The 17,397-nt window shown below is 35.1% G+C and overlaps 1 protein-coding gene across 4 annotated transcripts in view; it reads right to left on the bottom strand.

Annotated features, from left to right (window-relative positions):
- Positions 1-17,397, bottom strand: part of USP6NL (USP6 N-terminal like) — a 229,592-nt gene that overhangs the window by 55,890 nt on the left and 156,305 nt on the right. For all 4 annotated transcript variants that reach the window (XM_054695087.1, XM_037510601.2, XM_037510600.2 and 1 more), the window contains 3 exons: positions 9,720-9,787; positions 7,442-7,524; positions 990-1,029 (listed from right to left, as the gene is read on the bottom strand). In XM_054695087.1, coding sequence (XP_054551062.1) covers positions 990-1,029; positions 7,442-7,524; positions 9,720-9,787 — 191 coding nt within the window. The remainder of the gene's footprint in view (positions 1-989; positions 1,030-7,441; positions 7,525-9,719; positions 9,788-17,397) is intronic.

Below are 17,397 nucleotides of genomic sequence, written 5' to 3' on the forward strand. Positions count from 1 at the left end.
AAAATGGCTGCCCAGCCTTTAAATCTACATGTTTAGCCATAAAGCAGTTATTACATTCAGTCATTCATTCAGCCACTACTTACTAAGCTGAGACTGTGTACATTACCATTGGTTCTGGGGACACAGAAGTAAACTAAGCAGAGAACCACCACCAGCTCCCTCTTCCCCCTGAGATAACATGTCAGTGAGGAACATGATCAAATAAAGACATAGCTCAAATATTTAGTATGTGAAATAGCGTTTAGTGCTAAAGAAAAGGAGAGGAGGATAATTTGAATGTGTGTGGGGCAGGGGATGGGGGGAAGAAGTCCACAATTCTAGATATGATAACCAGAGCAGGCTTTATTCTGAATGTGACATCTGAGTAAACAACTGAAGGAAATGAACAACTGCAACTTGCTGCTATCAGAAAAGAAGAGCACAGGAAACAGCCAGTGCTGAAGGTATGAAAGAGGTAATTTGGTGGCACACTATAGAAACATTAAGGGGGCAATGAGTGAGCAAGAGCAAATATGGGAGATAAAATGAGAGATTTAACAGAAACAGGTCAGGGGGTTACAGGAGGACTTTCCCTATAGGGTCTCTGCTAAAGGACTATGGGTACCTGAATGGTGGGGGTAGGGTGGTAACATACATCTGAGGAGTAGTGATCATATTCCCATAAATTATATACAGTGTTGTAATAAAGGAAAAATCAACCAATAAATGAATTACTCTATATTCTGAAGCATTCCTAAGACTGAGAGTTACTGCCTAGAATACAGGTCTTCTTGGATAACTACTACCTTTCCTTTCCTCAAGAATCTATCAGAACTTCCATAAAGTCTCCTGAAATTATTCCCCAATTAATTTAATGACTTTTTCACAGTGATATACTTAGTATCAAATTTTAACATGATTCTATTTTACATATACAGAGGTGGTAGATTTTCTTCTTCTGATAAACATAATTCACCAGGAACTATATATAAATGAAGAGCAAGACTTACCCGTTCCACAGCTGCATTATGATAGGGGAGCTCCTCCTCACTGCAGAGGAAAAACAGTATGTGAAATCACTGAAATCTCAGCAAACTTACAAATAATTGTAACTCTGTAGAGACATATAATGTGCAACCATTTATTTGTCATCACAAGAACTACGTAAGCTTCCATCCCACCACATTCAGTTTAAAAGCTAGGTATCCTGTAACCCAAAGTCGCCCCATTTTCAAATCTCCAGACCTGTGCTAATACAATAACCACTAGTCATATGTGGCTATTTAATTTTAGGTGTAAGTTAAAATCATATTATATTAAACATATAAAATTAAAAATTCAGATACTCAGTCTCACTAGTCATAGTTCAAATGCATGATAGAGGCCACTGTACTGATCAGTGCAGACACAGAAAAAAAAAAAATTTTTCACTAGTGCAAAAAGTTCTATTAGACAACATGCTCTAGACCAGGGGCCAGCAATCCCTCTCTAAAGACAAATATTTAAATCTTAAGAGTTAGGCTTTAAGGAACAATAAGTCTTTTCCACAACTATTCACCTTATCTCCATATCCTCACCAACACTTATTTCTTGCCTTTTGATAACATCCATTTTAAGAGGTGGAAAGTGATACTGCATCATAGTTTTGATTTGTACTTTTGTGATGATTAGTGATGTTGTACACCTTATCATGTACCTGTTTACCACCTATATGTCTTCTTTGGAAAAATGTCTATTCAGATCTTTTGCCCTGTTTTTATTTGGGTTAACTTTTTTTAATTGGATGAGTTCTTCATGTATTTTAGGTATTGAACCTTTAACAGAGATATGATTTGTAAGCATAATCTCCCATTCTGTAGGTTGCCTTTTCATTTTGTTAATCATTTCCTATCTGTAGAGAAGCTAAAATTTCTAACTTGATACAGTCCTGCTCATTTATTTTTGTTGTTCTTACTTTGCTTTTGGGGTCAATCCAAAAAGCATTGCCCAGATCAATGTAAAGGAGTTTACCAACTATGTTTTCCTCTAGGAATCTTATAGTTTCTGGTCTTACATCAAGTCTTTAATTGATTTTTGAGTTGATTTTTGTGTCTGCTGTAAGACAGCGATCCAGTTTCATTCTTTTGCATGTGGCTATTAAGTGTTCCCAATACTAGTTATTACAGCAACTATCCTGTCTCCTCTGTATACGCTTATCTCTTTTGTCAGAAATTAATTAACCATATATGCATGGGTTTATTTCAGGGTTCTCTGTTCTGTTCTATTTATCCATGTGTCTGTTATTATGCCAATACCATACTATTAAAATTACTTGTAAGATTTTGAAATCAGTAAGTGTGATGCCTCCAGCTTTGTTCTTTCTCAATATTGCTCTATTTGAGGCTTTTTGTTCTATAAAAATTTTAGGATTATTTGTTCTGTTTCTGTGAAAAATGCTTTTTGAACTTTGACAGGACTTGAATCTATAGATTATTTTGGGTAGCATGGACATTTTAACAACATTAATTCTTTTAATCCAAGAGTTTAAAATATCTTTCCATGTATTTGTGTCTTCTTCAATTTCTTTCATCAATATCTTTTGATTTTTAGTGTAAAGGTTTTTCATCTCATTGATTAAATTTGTTCTTAGGTATTTTATTGTTTATTGATGCAACTGTAAATGAAATTTTTTTTCTTAATTTCTTTTCTTGATAGATTTTTTTTATCAGTGTATAGAAATGCAACAAATTTGGGCCTCCCCGGTGGCGCAGCAGTTGAGCGCTGGGTTGCGAAGCTGCCTGCAGCCTCTGCAGCGCCGGTTCAGATCCCCGGCCACCGAGCGAGGGTCCCACATGGCACGTTGACCTTTTCTACCGCCCACTGCTCCCCTAAGCAGTGTACTTCGTCGGTCTGCCTGTTCTGTTCCCCGCTCTGGCTCTGGTGAATTCTCTCACCCTCTCGCATTTCTGACTGTACCCAGCGCTTGTATAAATAAATAGATAGATAGATAAATAAATAAATCTTTTAAAAAATGCAACAAATTTTTGTGCCCTAATTTGGTATCCCAAGTGCCTTTCAACAGATGAATGTATGAAAAAATTGTGGAATATATACTAAACGGATTATTACACAGCTGAGAAAAATGGTGAAAGAGTGGCATTTGGGACAACAGGGATGGCCCTTGAGGTGACTGTGTTAAGTCAGTAAGTCAAAAAGTGAAAGATAATGCATGGTTCACTCATGTGAGGAATATAAATAAAAAAGCACACACAGGCAAAGTATACTAGGAATAAATCCTGAACTCTATGAAAAGACTATAATGATCACTAGAGGGAACAGGGTAAGGGAGAGAGGTGGAAAAGGGAGGCAGGTAGATAGGTATGAGCATGAATGGCTTGGTAGTGGATGAGTGGAACATGTGCACATGTGGAAAAAAATAGCTTGAAAAACATATTTTTTAAAAAGGGAAAAAAATAAAAAAGGGAAAAAAGAATGGACCAAATTCAGGGTGAATGCAAAGTATTCCTTTAGGTATACTAACTTACAGTCCATGAATCAAATCTGGCCTAGTATCCATTTTTGTAAATAAATTTTAATGGAACACTGTCATGCTCATTCATTTATGTATTATGTGATTATTTCCATGCTACCATGGTAGAGTTGAATAGTTGTGACAAAGACCATATCACCCACAGAGTCAAAATTATTTAATATTTGGCTTTTTACAGAAAATGTTTGCCTTCCCTGCTTTAGAGAACAAAAGCTTGTGCTCTAAGGGAAAGCGGCAGCTAGAGGCTCCTTAAAGGAAACAACAGGATACAGGAAGAACCTATGCCTCACAGAAATGCGTAAGTAAGAACAACAACAAAAACAGTTCTTCCTGGTAAAAAGGGGGCCTTAACTAGATCTAGATCTTTTTTTTTTTTCATATGCTACTAAATTTAAATGAATTACTTATTAAGGTCATGTGAAAAAACTGATTTGAAAACTTAAAGCTTAACTTGTTAAGATCAGTTAAGTTGAATATGCTGGCTAAATTTTGCTTTTGCAGCAAAAATTTTGTTTAAGTTTAGATTTACTCTTCAAAATTATTAGATGGGGAGAAAGCATTCTCAAGCCCTGTTATCAAAACAAATATTCTTTCAAAACAAAAACACCTTTATTCAAGCTTTCAGGTATTTATATAGTCATATTAAACAACAGGCAATCTGCTAATATTTATAAATATACACAGTTGAAAATTTAATGCTTGGTATTAATTTTATCTTTATTTTTGATAAGAATTTCCTTCTAATTTCTCTATTAATAACTTGTGACCTAACGTCATTATCCATCATTATCCAAATACCAAGCATTCCTTGTTGAGCAGATTAGCAGTAACTATTTTGGATACAAATATTAAAATTTCAAATACTGGAATTTCTCTGACTTCTTAAATAAGTCCTATTTCTCCCTTCTCCAGATGTAACTCCATCCTCAGCATTTTAAGACAGGGGATAACTAACCAATTCTGAGACTTAAAGATGTTCCTTTTTCAGCATCAAGACAGGCTGGTTTTGCAAGACTTTTTATATTTATTGTGAAATCTGTTATAAAACCAAGCTAAACATGTACTGTTTTTGTTAATTACTGTCATCCTTCCCATATCATAACAAGCTATTTAAGTTACTAAAATTATAATTAAGATATGAATTCAACAGCCTCAGAGAAGGCTACAAGATGACTTTGGGCCACTTTACTGCATTGAGACTGATGCTTAAAGCCTAATCCATTGCAGAACCAATCAAGAACTACAAAGAACTAGCATAGCAGAAAGAAGAGCCCTTTGATCAAGGTGTGCTTGGGAGTAATGTCTAAATGCCTAGACTAAGTGAATTTATTCAGCACCACAGAAAACGCCAGTAACCAGCAGTGAGAGGAACCAGTAGCAATCTCAGAAGTGTTTTAATGAAATCAGGAATTGTAACAAAAGCCAATGACTTTGTTAAAATTTAATAAAGACTGCCATTACACTAAAATCTGTTTCTATGATTCGTTATTTTCACTTATGCTGTCTGCTTAGGAGTACATTATGGAGCAAATTAAAAAAATCAGTGTGATAATATAGAAACTGGTACCAATTGACTTTGTTTTTAAAGAAATGGTGAGCTTAGTTATTTGAGTTAACCTCAACAGAGGTGTTCATAATAAGCAGTATCCTCTTTAGGCACTCATTCTTCCCCCTTTAATTTTCTTTCTAGATATTTCAAAGCTTTTCTTCTGTGTTTCTCTTATTAAAACCATAGAAGAGTAGTACTAAGCAGTATAATGCAGAAGTCCAGACACAGGGTTTGCTGTAAGACTTCCAAGGTCCACATCGGATTTTCCTTGACCTCTTTGTGTGTTTCATCTTAAAAAAAGATAAAAAGACCACCTATCCCAAAGAGTTTCTGAAGGACAAATGAGTTAATCTATGTAAAGAGCTTAGAACAGTAATAAGATACATTAGCTAATATTATTAAGACAAATTATTGACTGCTTTCCTACTAGAGAAAGAATGGGACCTTAATACAAGGGGTGAAAAACCAATATGAAATAACTGAAAAATTTTTAGATTGCCAACACAGAATAGGATTTTAGCAATTTCTCTCTCTTTTTTTTTTTTTGGTAGAAGAACTGGGGTATAGGCCAGAAGTGTGGAGGCTGAGAGGATTCACCAGAGATAGAGTGAACAGAACAGGCCAATACACTGAAATACACTGTTAAGGGGAGCAGCAGGCAAGACAGGAGAGGTCTGCTGCACCATATGTGGGTCAGAACCCTAGCCGGATATTGATGTTAGGCCTCAAATTCTGGCGGTAAAGGTGATAGCACTGAGACAAACGCTAGGCCACAAGGGAGGCCCAAACTAGGCTTTAATATTAGATCCTAGCTCACATTCAAGTAAAGAGAAAAGAAAATTAAGACAATGTTTCAATATATTTCTGTACTATATGAAACCACTTTACCATAAAAACATGTTTTATAGTTGTTCCCTCCCATCAGAAACACTAGGGAAGTCAAAATCAGCTGAGTTACAACCCACTTTCTAAATCAAAATCTAAAGTAGAACTCTGAAATCTACTTAAAAACAAACATTTCCCATATGATTCTAATACGCAGGAAAATTTGGGAATCACTAGTCTTGACAGGGCTAAATGCTCAAATTGTCTTTACAAAATTCATTCACATACCTCAGATATGCACATTAACCCACACAAGTGTGCAATCATTTCCTGCCGCATTTGTGGCCAGGTTTGATTTACTTTAAAAGAAGTGGGGGGGGGGGAGTGGGATTTAATTTAAAAAGAGCATTTTTATCATAATTAAATATTGTTACTAGTCTGTTGAAGTTCAAAGTCTTCTTATTATAACTCCTCAGAAGAATATTTCATATGTTGATGTCAGTAAGAATAATAACACATTATATTGGTTCAGACTTTCATACAGCATTCTTACATTCTAACTCTATAAAGCTTCCACTACACTGTTAAGGTATGAGAGCAATTAATGATTTCTGTTTTACATGAGTCATGAAATGGCTGAGACCAGCAACGCCACAAGAAGAGCAAGAACACATTCACTAAGTTCCAGAACTGTTTCTGTTTGTTTGCTTATTTTACACTCAGAAAAACAGGATATAACAAAAATACTTTCTAAATGCAAGAAAACTCAAAAGTAAAACAAGTGCTACAAGTTATTATGATGATCTATCAAGAAATTATATTTTCCTTCAAATTTTAATCATATATAAAAATAAAAATCCCTGACTTTTTCCTATCTAGAGTAAACAACACTACAAAGGAATAAATTTGATTGACAGGATAATCAATAAGCTGTATGGAACCAAACATAGATAAGATGAAGAGTAGACTCCAGCCAGTAGGAATATAACCAACAACACTATGTCAGAAACAGACAAATTCATCTCATTTGCAGGATGTTTTTAAGAGTTAAAATCACTTTAACCACTTTATACTGGTCTAGACCTCTCTCAACTCTTTACATAACATACTCAGGATAAATGGTATTAATTTTGAAAAGCAATAGCATGAATACATTTACAACTATAAGAAAGATCAATGGCATTTTTTTCAGTGTTCATTTTTAAGCTGCGTAACAGCTAATTATTATTAAAGTGCATTTATATAAAATGAAAAATATTTTTGAAATACAAATTGTTATTAATATCCATTTAATTCATTTAAATTATTAATGTAATTCATTTACTGCACTTAACTATTGTAAAAATACAGTAAGTATTAAATATTGTATTCTTAACTGTAGTTCAATTTCAGCTTAGAGGTTAAAAATGCCAGAAATTTGATAGCAAAAAGCATACTGTAGCACCAGTCCTAGAATCTAATTCACAGCAATTTTATTAAAATAAAAAAAGGAAAAGGCTACTAAGAAGTGGCCATACATTTATTATAATTTAAAGTTATTTTTAATCTTTGCAACTTACTGTAAAAAGCCAAATCTATCTGTGACTTTGTAGACAAGGTAATCAGCATCTTCCCAAGGTTCAATCTCTGCACCTTCTCGGCCCTATAATAGGGAACAAATAAGAGTGTTGAGAATAGTAACAGTGAAATATTTCTTCAAATGAAAAGACCAAAAACATAAAAGTTATGTATTAACATTAAAAGCAGCTGTGAGGCATTATCAAACTCACTTAACTTTTTTTTAACAAATTATTTTTAACAATATTATCACTATTTCTTAGTTACCAACTTTGGAAGATACTATATGTCAGCAACAGCTGATATGTAGCTAAGTCTTGACCAGTCTGGGTTCATGTAAGAAGCTGACTGTGAAAGAGGAAGCATCAGAGATTAAGAAAGCACTGAGGAATGAACTGCCAAACTTGAAAGCTAATTTAGAGTAGACACATCATAGAAAAAAATGTATTTCTTGCCTCTTTATCCAAACTTCTCAGAAGTTTAGGCTATCCACCTTGTCTTGCTACATTTTTATCACAGCTACATCATTCCTGAAACTACTTTTGCCAAAATGAAAAAGATCGATGTTAAATCGGGTAGACACTCTAGTCCTAATCTAATGGATATTACAGGTACACTTGTCAGCATTGCTGACTCCCTGGTCCTCGGATACACTAATATCATCTTCTCTTGATTCTCTTGTTCCTATCTTCCAGCTCTTTTTCTGATGACTTGGTCATGATACTTCTCAGCTGTCAGACTACCCAGAGCTCTACTCTCAGCCCACTGCTAATCTCACTCCATTCTTCTGGCTATTAGCTAGCACTGATTAGTGTAGGAACCCCAAATGTAGCTGTCTATACTGATCCTTCAAATTTCTGACTCAGTATCAATTGTCTTGTGGACCCCTCCATCTGAGTATATAATGTCTGCTTCTTTTCCAAGTAGGCCTCATCACACAGAGTTAATTACATGGGGGGGGGGGGGGTGGTAAGCACACCCCCATGGGGGGTAAGCACATTCTCCTGGTTAAGCAGTTAAACAAGTTAAGTTGGCATAGGCTACACTAAAAGTTAATCACAATAATGGGAAACAATGTCTGATGTTCCAAACAAACAACTTAAAAACAAACTCTGGGCGGCCTCCCTGGTGGCACAGCGGTTAAGCGCTGGGTTGCAAAGCAGCCTGCAGCCTCTGCAGCGCCGGTTCGATCCCCGGCTGCCGGGCGAGGGTCCCACATGGCGCGCGGACCTCTCCTGCCGCGCCCGCTGCTCCCCTCAGCAGTGTACTTTGGTCCTTCTGCCTGTTCTGCTCCCTGCTCTGGCTCTGGTGAATTCTCTCACCCTCCCGCGCTTCTGACTATACCCAGTGCTTGTATAAATAAATAAATCTTTAAAAAATAAAAAATAAATAAATAAAACACTTAAAAAAAAAAAAAACAAACTCTGGGAACATAACTACTTGGTTGAGCTCTGCCTGTATGCCTCCCTCAAAGCAAGGCACAGTCCAGATGGCTTTCTATAATTTCATGCTCCTGGTATTCTCACAAATAATCAAAAACAACAGATAAGAAATTACATGCAATTGATACAAATATAAAACATGACATTTGCAAATCATTGTTACAACTCATTACAGTCCTCAAAAAGGTAATGAGACATATAAAGCGTCAATTTTTAATAGCACAGATAAATTATAAATAAAATAGGTATTTAATTCTATATACTAACTTATTAGAACATTTGTTCATTACACTAGTATTAGTCAGAAACTGCTCTAGTATTTAAAAGAGTAAATTAAACAAAATGAAATTCTTATCCTCAGAAAGTACACATTCTAGGAATGAAAGCAGACAAAAATTAAGTATAAACAAGGCCTGGGGAGGGAATAAGTGAAAAATACAGCAGAAAAGGAGAAACACAGAGTATCAGAGGTGGAGAAGAATATTAAACAGTGTGTGCAGAAAGCTGTCACGAAGAAAGCAGCATCTGGGTAAAGATCTGAGAGGTGAGGCAAAGAGCAGAGGATATCCAGGATACATGTGGTGTTCTAGACAGAAGAAACAGCAAGTGCTAACTCCCTGAAGCCAGAGCACGTTTGTGTTTTGGAAGACCAATAAGAGAAGAGTATCTGGAGCAGAGGGAGGAGAAAGAATCTGGAGATGAAGTCAGAGAAAAAAAGATGATTTCAATCTTCACATGAAGAAAACAAGCTGTAATTTAATCGCTCAAAAAACAATTCCATTTCTATTTATGATTTTTTCTAATAAAACTTACTCAAAGAGTAAATATGGATACTTACTCTGTCATATTTAGCAACTATTTCAGCTCTCTCTTGGGCAAGTTTGAGTGCTACATCTTGATCTGAATCTGTGGAGAGATCAAATTTAGGTGAACTGTTGTTCAAACAATCATACAGTTAATTCACTATAAAACTAAGATAAAATGAATTAAAAAAACAATGAATCAATATTATATAAAATGATAAACCAGTAAAATCCAATAAACTTAAAATGATGTATTAAATATCTCTAACTACAAATCTGGATTATCAACATGCACATTTTAATATTATATATGATATTGAAAAGAAACCAAATTTATTAATATAGCTTAAACTTAGGGAATATCATAAATCCTATCTGGCAGGAGTCTTTTTAGATTTAATGTCATAGAAATGAATATTAAAGTAGAAACTGAAACTGAAAGCTCTAAGTTTTCAGATGAAATTCACTTGAGTAGACAATTCGAGAACGCTTTTTAAAATTAAGATAATTTGTTCACAAAATAAGCTAATGTATTATAGTTCAAGAGCTTAAAAATTATTTCTCTTAGCAATGAAAATAATCATTTCTTCATTTAGTCTCTCAGTTCCCCCTAATCAACTGTCCCAACTGTCTCCATTTGTCTTTCTTTTTCTTCCCACCTCCTTTTCTTCCCTTATCATCACCAAGTACCTTTCAAAAACATAAATTTGGTAACAAAAGTAGAAATCATAATATATCCCTAATTAATAAGAAAAAGATAAGCATTCCACTGGAAAACTGGGCAAAATTCATGAGCAAGAAATTCAAGAGTAACAACAGCACCACAACTATAATTGTGCTCTTACTAAGTACCCGACATAGTAAGCTACTACCATACAGTAGATACTGTGAAAAGCACTTCTCTATGTCTTACCACATTTAACTCTCACAATACGCTAAGATAAATATACTGATCCTATTATACAAATGAAAATAGTGAGATTTAAATTTTAAGCAATTGCCTAAGGTCACACAGCTAGTAAACAGCAATGGTAGGCCTCAAATTCAAGCAACATTAACTCTATAATCTGTAATTGGAATCATTGCTTCATTTAAAAAATGTAAAAGCACACAAAAAAAGACTTTCATGTAAAGATGGCAGATGGAACACACACATTTATGTCCATTTCTCTTTAAAACTCACTAAAAATATAGGGATTCTTTAAATCCCTTCCCTCAAAGGCCCAGCAAATGGCTGCTGAGGAGAGATATGGGTGGGAATAAAAACAGAGAGCATGATTAAAGAGTTAAAGGCCCTGAAAGTTGAAGGGGTATGTAGTATGTTTAGCAGAGATGGGTGCACAGAAAAAAAACAAATCCTCACCCTGCAAAAGCTCAAAACAAACATTGTCTAAAACTGCAGAAGCAGTTTTAGCAGGAAATATATACATGTTATTTAATGCTACAGAAGTAAACAGCAAAAGAATCAAGGTAGTAAAGAGCACTTATTCTATGGGGTGGACATTGAGGAGGGAAGTGTGTGGAAATCTGCTGTTTTTCAAATAAGACTTAGATATTGCTGCATCTCTAAGTCAAATACAACTCTGATAAAAATAAATCTAAACATAAGAGCCAAAACATGGAAAATAATCAAACTCATTAGAAACAAAAGAAATACAAGTTTTAAGACATCATTTTGCCTCTACATGAGACTGACCAAAAAAATGCACTGATAATACTCAATGTTGACAACAGTGTGGCGAAATTGGCAATACTTTATGATGAGGGCAGACATATAAATATATATAAACTTTCTAGAAAGCAATTTGAGGTATCAAAAAACTTAAAAACAGGCATATATTTTACCCAACAGTTTCACCTCCATGGATTTTATGTAATGAGATAATCAAACAAGCACAATATTGTTTATGACAGTAAAAATAGCAAAATGAGAATGTGTAAATTTTTTAAAGTCTTTTTGGGAAAAAAGCATGTCACTGGTTTTCTCAGACTACAGCATCAATATGCTAGCCTTTGTGGGAAATGTGAATCAGTAATAGTTCAATAAAAATAACCAAAAAGAGACTAGTTGTTCAGATTTTCAAAGCGAACTAATGCGATCAGGAGTCTGGGATAACCAACTCAATTATATACATATTCATATTCATTATCCTATTTTAAGACTTATGGGCTTTTGTCAATTCCTTTTTCCTCCTCCTGCTGTTCAACTTTAAAACATTACACTAACACTTCTACAAAAGGATTAAGCAAATGAACGGAAATAAACTCAAACTAGAAAGATGTCTACTTATTAAACTCTATTTCCATTATCAGAACTGATACCCATGAATTTTTATGGTATTAGGCCAAATCAGTAGATGAGTGCCTTCTTTGAATGTACTTTATAACAGTTCTTTATTCCTGGTAGAAATAGTAGGAATATCAACTATATTTCCGACTTACCAATGAAAACTTTAAAAATGTAAAGCCAAGAACTGGAATCTGTATGGTACTAGAACTGAAGATGCAATGTATTCCAAGAAAATCTCACTGTGGCAAACTGTAAGAAATCATGTACAGTCCACAGATTTCCAGAAAGGAAAAGCTAACCACATAATTGAAGTCATACTGAAACTGCATGAAATTTAATCCTAATTTTATGGGAGAAAGATAATGTATTTAACATGATGATCAGAGTAACTAACTTGACTCTTGGTCAAATAAATTCTAAATATTTAAAATTCCTTTAGAAATTCCTTTCCTTACATTTTCCCAAGGGGAGAAAAAATGTTGTAATATGAATTAATGCATTCCTAAAAACATGGATTTAAAGTCAAACTAGCGCCTCCCTGGTGGCGCAAGGGGTTAAGACTCAACCTATGAAGCTATCTGCAGCCACTGCAGCACGAATTGGATCCCCGGCCACGGAGCTACCCACATGGTGCAGCAGACCTCTCCTGACTGGCCTGCTGCTCCCTTCAGCAGTATATTTCAGTCAATCTGCCTGTTCTGTTCCCCACTCTGTCTCTGGTGAGTCCTCTCACCCCCCCCACCCACCCCCCACATACCTCTGGCCTTTACCCCAGTTCTTATATGCATAAATAAATAAATCTTAAAAAAAATTTAAAAAACTCAAAATAATTTTATAAATTACAGCCAAAACTACGTGTTCAGAGAAGAAAAAAATGCCAATCTTTCCACAAGACTGAATTAAGAGACACTTTTTAAATAATCCACATTGTGAATAAGGAAATCAACCATATAAATATAGTATCCTGATACAGGATTTACTATAGTTAAATTGTTTCATACTATCTGACTCTACAGTTGAGATCAGTTAAAAATTGCACTAGAATATTCCCTTTAGTTTCACTCTGACTGCTTATTTAGAAATTCCATTGCAAGAACAAAGAGTTCATCCTAAAACATTGACCACAAGGGATATCAGTAGCTGTCTGTGTCAGTGTGCAAGTGCGCACAAAGTTCCAGGCAACTATTAAACAAAGAAACCTGTGTTACTTGTACATACATTGCATGCCACCATCAAGTTTAAAAAGTACTATTATATTATTCAAATCAAATTACTTCAAATTCTTTTTACTGCTATTACATCTTATATAACAAAATTTCAAAGTATAAGATGCACAATTTATACTTTTTTTATTCAGTAAGGATTAAAAGACATTTGGGTTAGATACTCAATATAGGGAAATTTGTCTGGACACAAAAGCATTGTAAGAAACATTTTAAAAACTGACAACTGTTTTAACAACCCTACTTCCATTTGAACTCTCAAGAAGTTCTAAGAACCAAGTATATATTCCTGAATTACATTTTTAAAAAGCAGGCACTGAGTCTTAGTGTCACTAAGTTAACCTCAAATTGTAATGAACAATTCAAAGTTCATAAAATTCAAATCCAACAAAATTGACAGCAGGCTGTATTTTCTAGTGTACATGTTGACAGATTAATGTAAATATAAATCCACAATTTCTCTTTAAAAAAATACTTTACCCTTTGTCAGATAACCAGTCTGGCCTTGGGAATTAACAACAGCTTCAGTCCTCATAGAGTCAACTTATCGATTCCAATATTTCATTATTAGTTTATAGCTCTTAAGCCCACCATGAGTATTAGGTGGTACCTCCACATTCTCCAACAAAGTGAAACAGAAAAGCAAGCGGAAGGCAGCTCAATTTTAAACTATTTATGAAACAAATACAAGTAAGAAAACGTTTGAGATGCATTCTAAGGGAGAAAAGGTTCTTACATAGACTTACATAGACTATAGATATTCAAACAAAGATGATATTTGTTGAGGGTAAAAACATGTCTTTCAGGCTAGATTCCCAACTATGAACCACACCAGCCTACACCCAGCATTCCATCTAATAACAAACAGGGGCTTTAAGCAGGCAGCTTCAGAATATGCCTTCATTTTTTACTTCAGTATTAGCCACATTCTCATTACTTAATAAAACTTGTCATGGAGCAACAAAGAAATTTTTTATTTAAAAGAGTAAACTAAAACTAGTAGGAATGTTCTTCTCAAATACATCTTCCATATTAACATAACCTCTAGTGATATTTTTAATGTAAAAACGTCAACCTCTATTTCAGACACTAAGAAAATAAAGACTAAGTTTTGGAAGGCATTAAAAATTTTTAACACACCACACGTGTACAAGTGAAACAAATGTTTCATGAAATAGTATGTAGGATGGTATTGTAAAATTTCTTATTCTAATATATGCAGAAGATCTCAGGAGCTTAGAGAACAGGGAAATTTTCATGGCGTACAGCAAGGAATGAGAATCAGACTACTATCAAATTTTTTATCAGTTTCAAGATAATGAAGCACTATTTTCAATTTTTTGAGGGAAAAAATTAGCATGAACTTGGTATTATACAATATGTCAAACTTTCAAATAAAGCATGAGGGAAAAACAAAAACATTTTTAGATGCTACTAATTGTGTTGAGCTGAAGAATGGCCCCTGAAAGAGGCACTAATCTTTAGAACCTATGAATGTACCTTATATGTCAAAAGGTATTTGCAAGTGTAATTAAGGACCTTAAAATACAGAGATTATCTTGAATTATTCAGGGGGTTCCATTGCAATCACAGCAATTTATAAAAGTAAGACAAGATGGGCAAAGGTGGAAAGGAAATATGATGACAGAAGCAAGAGGCTGGGTTAATACAAGGAAGGAAGGGGTCATGAGCCAAGGAAAAGAGCCTTCAGAAAAGACAGGGAAATGGAACTGAGCTTGTTGCCACCTTAACTTTTGCCCATGAAACCCATTTTAGACTTCAGGCCTCCCAAACTATAAGAGAGTAAACATATGGCATTTTAAGGCACCATGTTTGTGATAATTTGTTATACAAGCAATAGGAAACTAATACAATTCAGTTTATAAGCTATACTATGTTTCTTTTATAAAGAATTTGAGACTATTCCACAGAATAAGAAAACAACAATAAAAATAACTGATTAGAACTGTCTCCTTGTCCAAACTTTAGACAGGTTATTCAGAGCCCTCTTCTCAACTAGGCCTTGATCTTTAACTCCTGTTCTGTCTTCAGCCTGCCTGATCCAGTTGCACTAAGAATCCTAAGTCAATTTAGCTACAGTAACCCTCGCTCCTGTTATCTGATCACTCTTGATAGCTGGTCAGATTTGTCACCTCCCACCCTTGATATCATGGCCTGCCTTTATCAAGAATCCTATTAAATCAGTTTTGCAAGATCTCCCCTACCCTTGATGTCACCTTGTGATTTTCTTTTTTTTTTTTTTTTATAGAGGCATGTTTTTATTTATTTGTTTGTTTGTTTTGTTTTTGTTTTTTGCTTGTTTGTTTATACATGCACTGGGTACAGTCAGAAGCGCGGGAGGGTGAGAGAATTCACCAGAGCCAGAGCGGGGAGCAGAACAGGCAGAAGGACTGAAGTACACTGCTGAGGGGAGCAGCGGGTGGCAGGAGAGGTCTGCGCACCATGCGGGACCCTCCTCCAGTGGCCGGGGAGCAGCCGGGGATCGAACCGGCGCCCCAGAGGCTGCGGGCAGCTTCGCAACCCAGCTCTCAACTGCTGCGCCACCGGGGAGGCCCGTCACCTTGTGATTTTCAATCAACCAAATCCCTCAGTCTGTTCTTTAGATATAAATCCCTACTTGTCCTAATTGGAGTTGAATCTACTATCTCTTCCCTACTGTAATACCTTTGACACCTACTATAGGAGTTTTGAATAATGTTTTCTTCACCATCTGAATAAGCATCAGCATAATCTTTTCTTTTCCAAAATCAAAAAGAGGAGCAGAAAGGGAATCCATGAACTATCAGGAGACTAAAATTAGGCATTTCCAGGTGCCAACTGTGTAGCAGCTGCCTAGAAAGCCATTAGCCTATCCTTGAATAGGGAATTTTAAGAAAGTGGATTCTAGGCAACATAGAGACCATGGATATTATTAGTAATACAGTAAAAGTTTACATGTAAAAAACACCAAAAAGTGAGTGAGAAAATTATTTCAAATGCTCAGAGAAAGCAAAAGAGAGAGCAGTGAAAGTCCCAGTCATAGATGAAGTAATGTACAAAGGCACAAGGCTGGAAATTTTATGGCATATGGGAAAAATGAATTCACTTGACATCGACACTTGCAATATTTGGATTATATTTCCTTCATACCTACATATCTCATCAAAATATTTGAGATTAAATCAGGTGATTGACATTATTATGATTTTTAAATAATTTTTACTTTTAATGTTCATAATCAACTGTAGACAACATACCCATTACAGAACTTTGATACACACACACACACCCCACTCCAAACTTAAGTCCTCCTAAAAAGCAGCCACTGTTACCTACCAAAAATATTCTTCACAATATACAAGTATCTTAACATATGCATAACCATAAACATATATCTAAAGTTCCCTTTTCTACCGAGAACTAGAGTCATTCTATTAAAAAAACCAATACCTTAACCTTGATTCTTTAAGACTACATCTTAGAGACTGTATCTTTATCAACACCGGTAGCTCTACCCAGTGGTATGCCAATAAATGTTTAGCAACCACTTCTTATACAGAAGAAATAGAGGCTGTGAGCCCTGGTTTGTAGTACCTGCCATCTCCAAACCTGCAAACACTTTCACTAAGGAGATCAATTTTAAGCTACCAATGTGACGTCATAAATCAGTGGATCTATTCAAACTTTTTCCCAGCTATAAAGTCCCTGAATGAATATTATTTGTTCAACCAGCCCTCTCTGAGAGGTGTGAACTAGGATAAACTGAGAAAGTTTGTAATGGGTGTTAATAAATGAAACATCATAAGATAAAGACTTCATTAAAAAGGTGACTAAAGGCAACGTAAAAAAAAAAAAAAATGAAGACAGAAACTGCCAATAAGCTGAGAAAAAGCAACCACTGTAGAGAAGAAAGGGTTCCTGAAATGCAAAGTAAAACAGATTCACATTAGACAGAAATTCTAGCCTAAAAGAAAGAAGGGGGTTGGGGAAGACAAGCCCATCTCTGAAGTTGTTTCATACTTCAGTTCCTGATAGCTTTTGTTTCTAGTTCAATGTATGCATATAGCAAATATGACTTCTTTCCTGAAAAAATTCTGAATTAGTTATTCATGGCTATGATTTGAGCTTCTTGATACCACATCATCTTTCGATCAAAAGAGGCCCTAAGTATCAACGGTACACCTAAGCAATGGTTCCAGT

The sequence above is a fragment of the Talpa occidentalis genome, unplaced genomic scaffold (assembly GCF_014898055.3).
Source record: "Talpa occidentalis isolate TD23 unplaced genomic scaffold, MPIMG_talOcc4v2.1 talOcc4.14, whole genome shotgun sequence".
NCBI lineage: Eukaryota > Metazoa > Chordata > Mammalia > Eulipotyphla > Talpidae > Talpa > Talpa occidentalis.